This window comes from Rutilus rutilus, assembly GCF_951802725.1.
Source record: "Rutilus rutilus genome assembly, chromosome: 25".
Lineage (NCBI taxonomy): Eukaryota > Metazoa > Chordata > Actinopteri > Cypriniformes > Leuciscidae > Rutilus > Rutilus rutilus.
Genome location: NC_140229.1, coordinates 19,753,479 through 19,767,545, shown reverse-complemented (window position 1 = coordinate 19,767,545; position 14,067 = coordinate 19,753,479). Strand labels below are relative to the sequence as shown.

At 36.7% G+C, this 14,067-nt stretch overlaps 1 protein-coding gene across 2 annotated transcripts in view; it reads left to right on the top strand.

Moving 5' to 3' along the window:
• The window catches only part of kcnn2 (potassium calcium-activated channel subfamily N member 2), a gene marked incomplete at its 5' end in the record, with an annotated part of 36,397 nt that overhangs the window by 4,448 nt on the left and 17,882 nt on the right, over positions 1-14,067 (top strand). For both annotated transcript variants that reach the window (XM_084400651.1, XM_084400652.1), the window contains 3 exons: positions 12,105-12,523; positions 13,510-13,651; positions 13,726-13,836. In XM_084400651.1, the coding sequence (XP_084256777.1) occupies positions 12,105-12,523; positions 13,510-13,651; positions 13,726-13,836 (672 nt within the window). The remainder of the gene's footprint in view (positions 1-12,104; positions 12,524-13,509; positions 13,652-13,725; positions 13,837-14,067) is intronic.

The window sequence follows — 14,067 nt, the reverse complement described above, 5'->3', positions numbered from 1 at the left end:
GGTAATCAAACAGTTGATTGACTTACATAGTATTTTTTTTCCGTATTGTGGAAGTCAGTGTGGCCCATCTACTGTTTGGTCACCCATATTCTTCAAGATCTATCCCTTTAAATTTGACTTGTGAAGTTGCTCAATTAGACGGTTTCTGCGGTATGATCCAGCATGACTTCAGGGAGTCAAAACAAGAAGAAAATACATTGACCTTCAACAGGGATGGAAAAACTTAGAATTCGCCAAGACCGCAGGCGATGAACAGCCCTCCACCTGAGATGTCAAAGAGCCATGTTGAGATTTCCACTCATTGATGTGGAGGCAATTAGGTGTTGTTGGCTTGAGAATAACGATGCAATATGATGACAATAAAACCAGACGATCTAACTTGGGCATTAAAAAAGTCTTGTGGCTGATGACCTCTGTGGTACTGATGAAGAGGGGGCAGGGTGCAGAAAGTGGACCTTAAGTTTTTAACTTTCTGGATAGGATCTTGTATTCTCATAGAACTAGTGTTAAAAAAAGAGTAGTCTGCAGAAATAGAAATCCCGTCATCATTTACTCACCCTGATGTTGTTCTTCCCCTATGTCTTTCCATGAAGCACTAAAAGGAGATGTTTGGCACAATGTTTAAGCTGCTCTTTTCCATAAATGGATGTAGATAATGATTGATTTCCTGCTGCCAAAAAGTAGTACATGCTGGCTGTAACACCAAGCTCATGGGTTCAATTCCTAGAAAATACAAGCACAGAAGAAATTTATATCGGTTTGCCCAATCCATGTATTTCACGGATGAATACATATGGCTTTGAAACAACATAAATGACATAAATGTAATTTTGGGGCTGTACTGTTCCTTTAATACAATAATGCTTGTGCTCTGTTTTAGAAGTTCAATCTCATACATTAAACTGTCACAGTATATATAGAAGCATATATAAGGTGTGTTTTGTACATGTCTGTGTGACGTGTACATGAAACAAAATCACTGTTTTGTAATATGCATGCAAATCCCCCCCCCCCCCCCCGTAAAAAAAAAAGCCATTAAGAGCCCTGGCTCTGCAACCATAAATGCCTGAGCAGTTTTATTACTTTTCACACTGTTGAATTATAACGGCGTGTATTCATGAGCCAGTTGCGCTCTGTAATATTTAGGGCCCACAAGCCTCTGAGGGACATCAATCATGGGAATGCTTTACCTGAAAAATTTGCTTTTCCGAAGGCCCTACCCATTAGAAATACATGCACATCATTGCCATAGAGATAAGAAATATAGGCTAAGTGTTTCATTCTTTTAACTAATAACCTTCATTTGCAGCAGTTATATATGATTGTTAGCTGCGATTGAACCACAAATCACTTGTGTGTTTAACACGACGTATAGGGCAGAAACACGTGATGAATGCACGTGAGCAGCGCTGATGCACTATAGGGGATGTGCACTACCTTTTTCTGTGACAACTAAACTCTACCCGAGACGACTGCCGAGTGTCACGTATCCATCCTTCACCACTGACCCCTGAGTTTTCACTGAGCTGGATTACAGCATAGATATTATGAGATTCAATTAGAAGCTTCTTGTTTTTATTAGATTCATTTGAAACAACAGCTGATTTAATTTAAACTGTATTTTTTTATTAAATTAATTTGAGACAACTGCTGATTTAATTAAATTTAATTGTTTTATTTAAAATTCTAGAGCATATGAAAACTTCAGATGGAATTCTCTAAGTCAGTCTAACGTTTTTATAATTAAAAAATCATACATTTTTATCATGTATAGGTTTCTACCCGAGTAACGGCGTTTCTGAATGGGCTGAGGCTGGGATTTAGTGAGTTTGAAGTGAACGTATTTGATGAACGTATACTAAGTGCGGAGAGCATTCAGTCAATATTAATATCTCATTTTTGACAGAGGTGGCTTTTAGAGGCTTTGCATCGGAGCTCTTCATATTTACGGTAACGTAGCTCAGAGAAATGTAAGGTTTTATCATTTTAACATAAAACAAAATTGTCATTTGAAGACATTTACTATACATTCAAATTCAGTTAAAGGAATAGGATCTACAATCCCTTAATAATTTGATTTAATAATGTAATTTTTTTAATTTAAAATGATAAAGAGAGTTACAGTTTATTAAAATAAGAAACCTCCAGTGACCCATGCGTTTTCTCTGAGCGAAATTACTTAAACTCTTAAGTATTATTTACTTTTAATTGAATTAATTTAATGTGACATGACCAGTGCCTTTTATATTATATTATTTGATTCTATACATTTTGAATTTAAATCACTAGACACACAGAGTTCAATTGAGGTACCGTTGACTTAATAAAACAACAGCTGTCATCGTTTACTGACGGCGTTCAATTACACAAATGCAAACTCTGAAAGCATACGGGTCCTTCTTCAAAGAAAGCTGAAAGCAACCTACAACTGAGGATTTACTTAGCAAAAGTGGCCTCTTAGGACCCACTTTGATATCATAAATTAACCATTGCATTAATTTGTAATTGGGCTGAACCTCTCTACCTAATTCTCTAATGAGACTGAGCGATTTCTTTTCTTAGCGACAAGATATATGTTCCCATTCTCTACATTACACAGATTAAATATTGAGCCATGCTCCATTAGTTATATTGAGCTCTTCTGAAACCAGTAACCAACCCCTGCTGCCTACTAGACAGACGGATAGCACGAAGGCGGACGACCTTTTGTCCGTGCCCTTGTCAAGGCGAAGTGTCAACAGGAGCACAAAGCACCAAGCTAAGAGCCCTGTATGGACACGTGTTTAATCGATTATTTTGTTGTCTTTGTGTTTTAACAGAGTTCAGGTCTGGTAAGGCAACAGTGAGTGCGGTTGCTTCAGAAGAGCCATCGACCTTGCATTGCGCTGATCAGTTTAGGCCGTTTTTTATTGCGGTTTTCATTAATCCACATGCTCTGCCAAAGTCAGCCTTGCATCCATCATTCCACTGAGCGCTGTATCTCATGCTGTATTAGAGGAGACCGGGGGTGATGGAGCCACCACTACAAATCTACCTGCAGCCTTTCATACGAGAATAGAAATGCGTCAAAAGTAAAATTATCTAAATACTGAATATTGACGAGTCTTCATCTAAATCGTTTTATAATGTATTTGTAAATTATTTAATTGTACATTTTATAATATACACAATTAAACTGTTCAGTTTAGTCAAACGATTTCTATTTCATTACTAGTGATACAATTCCTTTTATAAAAGCTATGCAACGGTGTAAAACGTCATATTAACTGACAAAAATATATGTACTACTGTACATATAATAGATATATTAAAGATATGTATATCATTATATGTGTATTTGTTCTAAAATTACTTAAAAGGGTGATTCAAAGAACATTACAATGAGAAATTACAATAACAGTTATTTAAAAATAATCAAGGTATGTTTTTCAGTAAACAGAAACAAAAATCATATTTTTTTTATTAAGGTCCCATATGCACTAAACAGTAATATTTATCGGCATTATATGTATATTCATACAGTGTGTGTGTGTATATATATATATATATATATATATATATATATATACAGTGGGGAGAACAAGTATTTGATACACTGCCGATTTTGCAGGTTTTCCTACTTACAAAGCATGTAGAGGTCAGTAATTTTTATCATAGGTACTCTTCAACTGTGAGTGACGGAATCTAAAACAAAAATCCAGAAAATCACATTTTACGTAATTAATTAGCATTTTATTGCATGACATAAGTATTTGATACATCAGAAAAGCAGAACTTAATATTTGGTACGGAAACCTTTGTTTGTCATTGGCAAACTTCAGACGGCCCTGGACATGCGCTGGCTTGAGCAGGGGGACCTTGCGTGCGCTGCAGGATTTTAATCCATGACGGCGTAGTGTGTTACTAATGGTTTTCTTTGAGACTGTGGTCCCAGCTCTCTTCAGGTCATTGACCAGGTCCTGCCGTGTAGTTCTGGGCTGATCCCTCACCTTCCTCATGATCATTGATGCCCCACGAGGTGAGATCTTGCATGGTGCCCCAGACCGAGGGAGATTGACCGTCATCTTGAACTTCTTCCATTTTCTAATAATTGCACCAACAGTTGTTGCCTTCTCACCAAGCTGCTTGCCTATTGTCCTGTAGCCCATCCCAGCCTTGTGCAGGTCTACAGTTTTATCCCTGATGTCCTTACACAGCTCTCTGGTCTTGGCCATTGTGGAGAGGTTGGAGTCTGTTTGATTGAGAGTATGGACAGGTGTCTTTTATACAGGTAACAAGTTCAAACAGGTGCAGTTAATACAGGTAATGAGTGGAGAACAGGAGGGCTACTTAAAGAAAAACTAACAGGTCTGTGAGAGCCGGAATTCTTACTGGTTGGTAGGTGATCAAATACTTATGTCATGCAATAAAATGCAAATTAATTATTTAAAAATCATACAATGTGATTTTCTGGATTTTTGTTTTAGATTCCGTCTCTCACAGTTGAAGTGTACCTATGATAAAAATTACAGACCTCTACATGCTTTGTAAATAGGAAAACCTGCAAAATCGGCAGTGTATATATATATAAACATTTTAATATATGAAAAGTACCACATGAATGTTTTTGCGTGACAATGTAAGCGAATCATTAAATTGATTTGAGGTGTGTATTGAAACATTGAAATGGACAGTTTGTAAATGTAAATGAATCAAACTTAAAGATTCTAATGCTGTTTTACTGCAAAAACATAACATTAATAAAATATTATATTATATGATTATGTATGTTAAGTTTAAATTCTTAGGTATTGCGAAACTTTTTCAATATTTTTTTATGTAATATTTTTCAAAACCCCTACAGAATACCAATTTGTTTTACTAAAATTCATCATCATGCTTTAACAGAAGGGAATAAATCTGCAATTGGCCGTTTTTTGCTCAATTATTGTTTTCATGATTATTTTTTAAAAGCTTTGAGGCATGAAGTGTTTTTTTTTTTTCCTGTGCGAATGAATCAAGATTTTTAGTGATGACAAGTAAAGCAAGCAGTAGGCTACTATTAAAAATGTCATACCCTAAAATAATTGTCACTGAAAAAATGTAGTTTCAAAAGCCCTAAAAATACCAATCCATTTGACTAAAAATCCTCATAATAGAACAGAAAGGAACAAATCTAAAATGATCATTTTCATGATTATTTTTCTATATTTTTGCGCTTCTGCTTTGTCTTGGTTGAGTTAGCTGCCGCAGTCACGCTCTCGGACTTGTTGAGGTTATCTGCTCGACCCTTAGCTGTTGTAACCAGGCCATTACATGTGCCCCTTCCCCTCTGTTGTCAAATTCAGCATTTTTCCATAACTACCTGCTCAAGCACTCAGTTGGAATATTGGATGCTTGAAGGTGAAGCACCCTTGAGTATTGTATTGCAGGTCATCCATTACCATAATTGGTTTTACCTACCAAGTAGGTTTCCTTACCTAACCCATTTTAAATGTTTAATTGCTCCGTTTTGAAGCTAGCAAGTTAAAAGCGGTGACCTGACGACATGTTTTGCCCATATGAACAAAATTAAAGCTTCACGCTTATCATCCTTTGTGCAGGCTATGCGGTTTGTTGGTTGTTGTTGTTGTTGCTAAGTTTTGAGTAAGACAGCGTCTGTCACCGTTCAGAAAGGCAGCTTGTGTTTCGCTGTCTAAGTTACACTCGCACGGAAAGTCGAACAACAGCCTAAACGAACAGACAGGCTGGTTAATGTTACAGCATCTCTGGCAATTGTCAGGCCTTTTAAGACAGTTGATGTGTCTTATCTGGACTAAAATCTCCCTTTCTTCTGGCCTTCCGTGAGTCAGTGTAGATGAGAATGTCCAAAACGAAACTTGATTGGGTTTGATCTATTTTTATGTTTGGGAGCATCCCATGTTTTTGATGTTATTTTGATACTTTGGAATTGGAGTATGCTGTAGGAGTGTGTGTTTTTATGTTTGCATGAGCGTCGTATGAATATGAGGGATTAGTGTCGTATTTTGAGGCTGTGTGATTCATGTGACTAACATGTGTAGGTGGGACTACAAGGGTCTAAAATGGAAATGTTCATTTTGTCATTAGTCTTTGGGCTAAAAAAAAAACATACTAAACGCTTTGAAGCGTGAAGGGTTTATTTTCTGTGCGAACGATTCAAAATCTTCTAGTGATGATCGCTAAAGCAAGAGTTACTGTCACCATTTATTATTATTGCTCATCTGGAAAAAAGATTTTTTTTTTTATATTCAATCTCAATATATAATATATATTGAGATTGAATATAAAAAAAAAAATCTTGTATTTGCTATAAATAAAATAAAAAATTCCATCGGGTAAACATCATTTCAACTTGTAGCCAAGTACATTTAAATATATTTAATGTAAAAAGTAAAGTACAGTAAAAATAAAAAAAAAGAAGAAGAATGATATAGCCAATAATAATTTTCATTAAGGGCCTTTATGCACTAATGTGAAAATACAAAAAATAGCATTTTGCCAGTTTCATACATTAAAAGTTTCATACATTTTGGTAAATATGTAATAGGTGAATATTGCTGTTATTTTTTTGTATTTTGCACTGAAATGGACAGTTTGAACTGATTAGTAGAAATGAATCAAACTTGCCAAACTCTAATGTTTTTGCTATACAAAACATAAAAGTATATCGAAAATATATTTTATATTTGCAGCAAAATCATTGCTTTGTCTCTGTTATGGACATCAGTACCTCAAATCATGCAGTTTGTTGAAGAAAGGAATGCTAGCAAGAAAGAAACCTCACAGAATGGCCTAGCAACCACTTAGAAACCACACAGAATGCCCTAGCAACCACCTAGCAACCAGCCAGAACATCCTAGCATAGCAAAGTGCCAATAAGTACTCAGAAGTTATTAGCAACAGTATAGCAATGTGCTGGCAGTAACTCCAACACCCTTTTGTACGGTCAAGCACCATTTAGATTAATGTTTTAATGTATTATCACTGAATATACCGTATGATCCGGGTTATTAATCTCATTTGCCTCCAGAAGTGGTGCTGTTTTTCTTAATGAGGAATTTAGAGATTAGGAATTCAGCCTAAATCAAGGTTATTTGGCAGGGTGTCAGTTTATATTATACAATTTTCATTATTCTTTTGCCAGGTTTTATTTGATTCATTCAAACATCACCTGTATGATGATCCAGATACTGTGGATCCAGCAAACCAGGTTGAGTAAATAAGTGACCATAAACGTGATTAAACTGTCCAAGCGTTAAGGTTTTATACATGTGCTATACTACGCGAGGGGAAAACCACAGGACAGCACTGAAGCAAGCTCTTAACGCCTCAAGCAAGAGTCATATTAAAGAGTAATTCAGTTACGCACCGCATAAACCCATTACTCGTGAAATAGCCTGGTGCTGTGAGACCCGTTTGCACATATTGCATCAGGGGTTCATCATTTGCGCCTTTTCTCATATCAGATAGCCTCGGTCTCGTTGGATAAAATCTGTCAGCCGAAGCCTTTGAATTGTGCTGACTGCACCACTCTGGTGAAATGTCTCTCGCTGATGTTGACTGTCGGGTACCTCGAGGTGATTGAATGCACAGGATGAAACCGCAGATGATCGGCACAGAACGGCAGTGAGGGCAGGGATCTGACGGTTGAGCGCAACAGACGGCTTCCGCTAGTAAAATACCATTCGCTATCTCAAAAGAGAAGTCGATTTTTGACGATAACAAATAAATCTTTCAAACCTCAAGACAGACCTGCTGTATCAAGATCAGTGTGATCTTTCAACTTCATTTTTGAAGAATTCCTAGTGAAGAACTACACTCTCCATAATGCTGAAAAGACCTCGACCAATTAAAGGGATAGTTCACCCAAAAGCCATCCTAGGTTTATATGACTTTCTTCCTTCAGCCAAACACAATCTTGAGTTATATCAAAAAAATATCCTGGCTCTTCCAAGCTTTATAACGGGAGTGAATAGTGACTAGTGATTTTGAAGCCCAAAAAAGTGAATCCATGCATCATAAAAGTAATCCATACTGCTCCAGGGGGTTAATAAAGGCCTTCTGATTCGAAGCTATGCGTTTTTGTAAGAAAAATATCCATATTTATAATTTTATAAACCGTAATCACTAGCTTCCGGTAACGTCCATTCACAAGCTCACGAGAGTCGAGTTCCGGCGTATGACGTAGGATGCAGGCGTAGCGTTTAAGCTTAGATGAGAGAAGACGACTCTCGCGGTTCGAACAAATAAGGGCTGGGCAACAAACTCAAGCTCCTCCAACAATTCTCTTTAAAAATCCTTGATTTAGACTTCTAATTTGTGACCGGTGTATTGTTTTGCTCTTCACTTCTGCGTTCATCAATGCGTCATACGTCGGGTCAGAGGTCACTCTTCCGACAGAGCTAGACTTGCGTACGGAAGCCAGTGATTGTAGTTTTCAAAGGTAGAAATATGGATATTTTTCTTACAAAAACGCATTGCTTCGCTTCAGAAGGCCTTTATTAACCCCCTGGAGCCGTATGGATTACTTTTATGATGGATGGATGCGCTTTTTTGGGCTTCAAAATCGTACCCATTTTAAGCTTAGAAGAGCCAGTTTTAAATATAACTCTCTCTGATTATGTTTGGCTGAAAGAAGAAAGTCATATATACCTAGGATGGCTTGAGGATGAGTAAATCATGGGATAATTTTCATTTTTGGGTGAACTATCCCTTTAAGGCACCCACACACTACAAGGTAATCGGGTCGATTTTGGGTCCAATTCTCCCCTCCTGGGTAAAGTCCCGATTATCAGGATGGTTCTACAGATTATCTTATCAGATTTTCCTGTGGTGTGAGGCAGGGCTGCCAACTCTCACACATTCAGCGTTAGAAGCACTCAATTGACACTGTTCTCTCACGCCACACGTCCATATCCTCACGCAGCAAAAACGCGCTGACAGACAAGACAGAGCAGGTTCTTTTTTATTCATTTTATTTCTTATGTTTGATCCACGTTTTTATTGAATGTGACGTTGCTGTTGATATTAAACTATATAATTTTTTATGTAAAGCACTTTGAACTGCATTTTATGCCTGAAAAGTGCTATATGAATAGTTTATTATTCTAATTATTATTTTGATATGAAACAAAGTGTCAATTTAATGATGAAATTCAAACAATGAATGTGGTTTTGGCACTCCTTAATGTGGCGTGACAGATGACCGATCATCCCTTCCTCTTTACTACTAGTTATAGCATGAAATAAACATGAATGAACATCAGAAGGAATGTTGAAAGATACAGCTTACTGAAAAGTATCGTGTCTCCTGTAATCGCTCAATCAGTGTTTCAACCAACTTTTTAACAAGATGTCACGTGACATTACATTTACCTCAGAAAAGCCATTCAGTGACCAATAAACTCGATAGTCAGCTAGAAGAATAAACTCCAGATAGGGGCATTTAGCAAAAAATATGCATATAGTGGTTTTTACTTATAATGTTATAACGTTAGTTTTATATAAAAACTGCATTATATGCAATTGTATGCAAATTAGTTAATTTTTACCTTTAATAGTATAGTACCAGCTGACAGGGTTCCCTTTATAGTTTACAGCATTTGAGAAAATGAATATGTACTGTACCTGATATATCCCAATTAATTGATCGGATAGATCGGATTTGTGAAATTTGTCAATACCCAGCCCTAATTAAAACACAGTACCAGTCATTATACCATGTAAACCTAATGAAATTCTGTTACCAAATGTTTTGACAGTCACAATAAACTTCTTGTGATCCCAATAATTGTCACTCCAAGCTGAACTCAAAAGTTGGCAGCCCTGTGTGAGATGTGTTAAGAGTGATTGAATCATTGGGACCACACTGATCTCAAATCGTAAATATCCAACATATTTACGATCAGAAATCCTATTGTGTGGGGAACCCCGAGCACAAACGTGCTCTGTAGATTGTCACGTGGAACGAAACGATACCAAATCAGAAAGCAAGCTGATGGAAGATGGAAGCATAACAATATCCACGACTTCATCCAAAACCCTGCAAGTTTTCTGTAAAAAGCAGTCCAAACACTATTATCACTATTATTCTTGCTGGTCGTCCGCCGTGTTTGTTTACTCTAAAGTCACGTTTTGACCGCGAGAGATTTTGTGAGATTTCTCGTGTTCTCAGCAGGGACTCTGGTTGTTTGTGGATGAATCTGTTAGTGTGTGTTGCGCTCCACACACACTAGAGGAACAAACCGGTTAAATTTATGACTTATTTATCATCATGTTTGTGGAAATCTTTTAGTGTGGGACAGCCTTTAGATTAGTTTCTGACTGCTCATTCCCATGAAGCATTGCAAATGATGTAAAAGAGTTTACATACTCCCAACACAAATGTTTGGTGCGGTAAACATTTTAAAATTGAATTGAACGGTAGTTAATGCGTCTGTTCTGTCTGACATGAAAATTAGCATGCCGTCAATTGAGTACTAATCTCTGTTTTCCATTTTCCTTCTTCTCCATTGCACTGCGACTTTAACTGAGTTGTGCTTTTGGTCTTGTGCCTGGAGACACTGCTGCTACATAAAACTAGGACTTGGTGGCATTCACAAACAAAGTATTTTCCTAAGCTACAGTGAATAGGAGATGAAGATATCGGCTCTCTTGTCTCTATACTCTTGTGTTCGGTGTTATTGGAAAAACACCATAGGGAATACAAAAATCTGAATGGCTGTTTGAAAACATGAAAATACTGTGACTTTGTTTTTTCTCCGTGTTAATCAATAGGCATACGTGTGTGTGTGTATGCACATATACACACATATACTGTATATACTGTATATATCCTGTGGACGGCCACAGGAGTGGAAGTGGAAGGAGTGGCGGGAAAAGAACAAAGGAAAACAGGAACAAATCAAAACACAAACTGAAAGTCCAAACATACACTGACACGTGACATAAAGTTACTCTTTTGAATCTTCATCTTCTGTGTCTGTCTTCCTGTTACAAATACACACATATATTATATAAACATAAACTTTTATGTTAGATGCGATTAATCGTGATTACTTCATTCCAAGCATTTGTGTTAGTGTGAACTGGCCTTCGAACCTCGAACATATTTTTATATGTCTAAATATTTTGCAATAAACTTAAAATATATTGTTTTAGCCTAGAGTAAAACAAAATCAGTAACTACAAGTGAATAGTGTTATATTTTACTGTTGTTTTTGATTCATTACATAATTTTGCAGTGACTTCTCATTCTAGGACTGCGCTGAAACATGATTTTTGATTCGATCTTCATTTTAACGAACCAATATCGACTCTTAATAGTGTGTTCTTCTCTATTGTGACTTATATCTGAGTGAAACGGCTTCTCAAACAAGAACAAATAAAGGGTGGGACTTGATTTTGTCCATGGGGAATTGATTGGATGGTTGTGGTTTGCTATTGGTGGATCTCATGTGAGTGACAGGTTGCCCCGCCCTTGTGCCAGTAAACACATCATCAGAGAAGAGAAGAGATGAGCTGCAAGAGGAAGGGGAAGTTTTAATATTTTAATTTTTTTTTTTAAATTATTTAAAAATGATTTGAAAATGGGAAAATACTTGAGGAACCACGGCTGCTAAAAAGGTGAACAGTGAAATTTGCTCTATTGAGAAGCAAACTTTTATATTATGGAAATATTTATGGGATTGGGAAGAAGGGGAACGAGGGAGATTCTATGTAGCAAGAGTAGAAAAAAGCAGTGTGGCTCCAGGGCCGCTGGCTAAATGGAGAGAAACCTGAGGGAAGCCTTTGAGCAACGCACCTTGGCAGAATCTGACAGGCCAAGGTTGTAAATACAGTCTAGTGGGGGAAATGATGTGCACTGAATAAATCCTTGCTGCTAAAGAAAAAATTACTTGAGGTGCAAAAATAGTTGAGATATTTTTACTTATTTTCACAGAATTCTATTAAAAAAAATCTATATTACATAATTATTATTTAAAAATTAAATTGAATTAAGTTTCTTACCCTATACTGTTGTACATTTCTGGAGGAACATAAAATGGTTTTGTTTTTTTCCTGCTTCTACAGCTTTACTTAAAAAAATGTCTTTCTCCAAATAGCTATTCATGGTGGACAACGCCGCAGACGACTGGAGGATAGCCATGACCTACGAGCGCATCTTCTTCATCTGTCTGGAGATCTTGGTGTGCGCCATACACCCCATCCCGGGCAACTACACCTTCACGTGGACGGCGCGGCTAGCCTTTTCTTACGCCCCTTCCAAGACGGACGCCGACGTGGATATCATCCTGTCCATTCCCATGTTTCTCCGTCTGTACCTCATTGCTCGCGTCATGCTGCTGCATAGCAAACTCTTTACCGATGCTTCGTCACGCAGTATCGGTGCCCTCAACAAGATAAACTTCAACACACGCTTTGTCATGAAGACCCTCATGACTATATGTCCCGGGACAGTGCTGCTGGTGTTCACCATTTCTCTGTGGATCATCGCCGCCTGGACTGTGAGGGCGTGCGAAAGGTGGACCACTTTGTTGCTCTGACAGTAGTTAATGAAAATCGGTTTTCATGAGGAGATTTTGATAAGATCTTTAAGTCAGACCTAAAATTGTATGAAAATAATTGTGTGTGTGTGTATATATATATATATATATATATATATATTATACAATTCATTATCATGACTTCATAAATTCAGTTCAGAAATGAGATCAATTGTGTATATATATATATATATATATATATATATACACACACGCACACACATACACACACTGAAATATTATTATAATTAAATAATACATATTCATTATATACAATTGTACAGTAGTAATAATTCACAGTTACTAGGTTTTACTTTACACACACACACACACATATATTAACTACAATTATCATGTTGTGAATAACATAGGTGACCTTTTTGGAATACACACTCACAATTACATATTAATATATATTTGTACAAAAAATTATAATTCACAGTTACATGGTGATTTTTGGGAAAATTAATAATATATCAAGTTTTTCCTTTTATATTCCTATATTAACTATACAATTATCATGAGTTCATGTTTCATTATATACAATTGTAATAATTCACAGTTACTAGGTGATTTTTACAAACTGAGATCTAAGTATCAAAATGTATCATTTCAGAGAAAAACGATACCGTGCCTTTTTCTCAACCTGTTAAACCCTATGGAGTATCACATCTCTCACGTTGCAGACCGGTGTGCTGTGAAACCTTTTAAACTGCAGTTAAATAGCTTTGGAAACTGAGTCAATTGTGTCCCAACAGTCTAGATCTCTCAATTAGCCAATTAAGTATTAGCTTACAGCAACAACAGCATGTCCAATACTCTGTAGCGGAGTCAACACTACTTACATCTATAATGCCAGACAAATTAGCTACATTTTCATGGCTGATTGATTAACTTGCAAATAAGTCAGTCAATGTATAGTAACTGTAGTTGTTTTTCTAATATGTCATTTAACATTTACTAGATACCATGACAACATGGATGTAACCAGCAATTTCCTTGGAGCCATGTGGTTGATCTCAATAACTTTTCTAACGATTGGATATGGAGATATGGTTCCTAATACATACTGTGGGAAAGGGGTCTGTCTCCTCACCGGCATCATGGTAAGTGGCGTATATCTGCGTAACACACCTTGTGTTTTTGACTGAGTGCTTAAGGCTGGTGTTTGTTTTGTCAGGGTGCCGGATGCACTGCTTTGGTGGTCGCTGTGGTCGCAAAAAAACTGGAATTAACCAAAGCCGAAAAACATGTACATAACTTTATGATGGACACCCAGCTGACAAAAAGGGTAAGTCTGAAATCCCGAATCTTAGCCTTGTGGCGACTTATGTCACAGTTTATTCTTAATCCCCGCAAACCTGTGAAAATAATATCCAGCTTATGCAAAGTGGAAAATAAGATGCATTTATTAAATATAAACAAAATGTGTGAATTAATTTAATGTGACACTCTGCTCAAAATAAACAAATTCAATATATAGTTGATTTATAAGCTTTTTGAGAAGAAAATCATCAGTAAT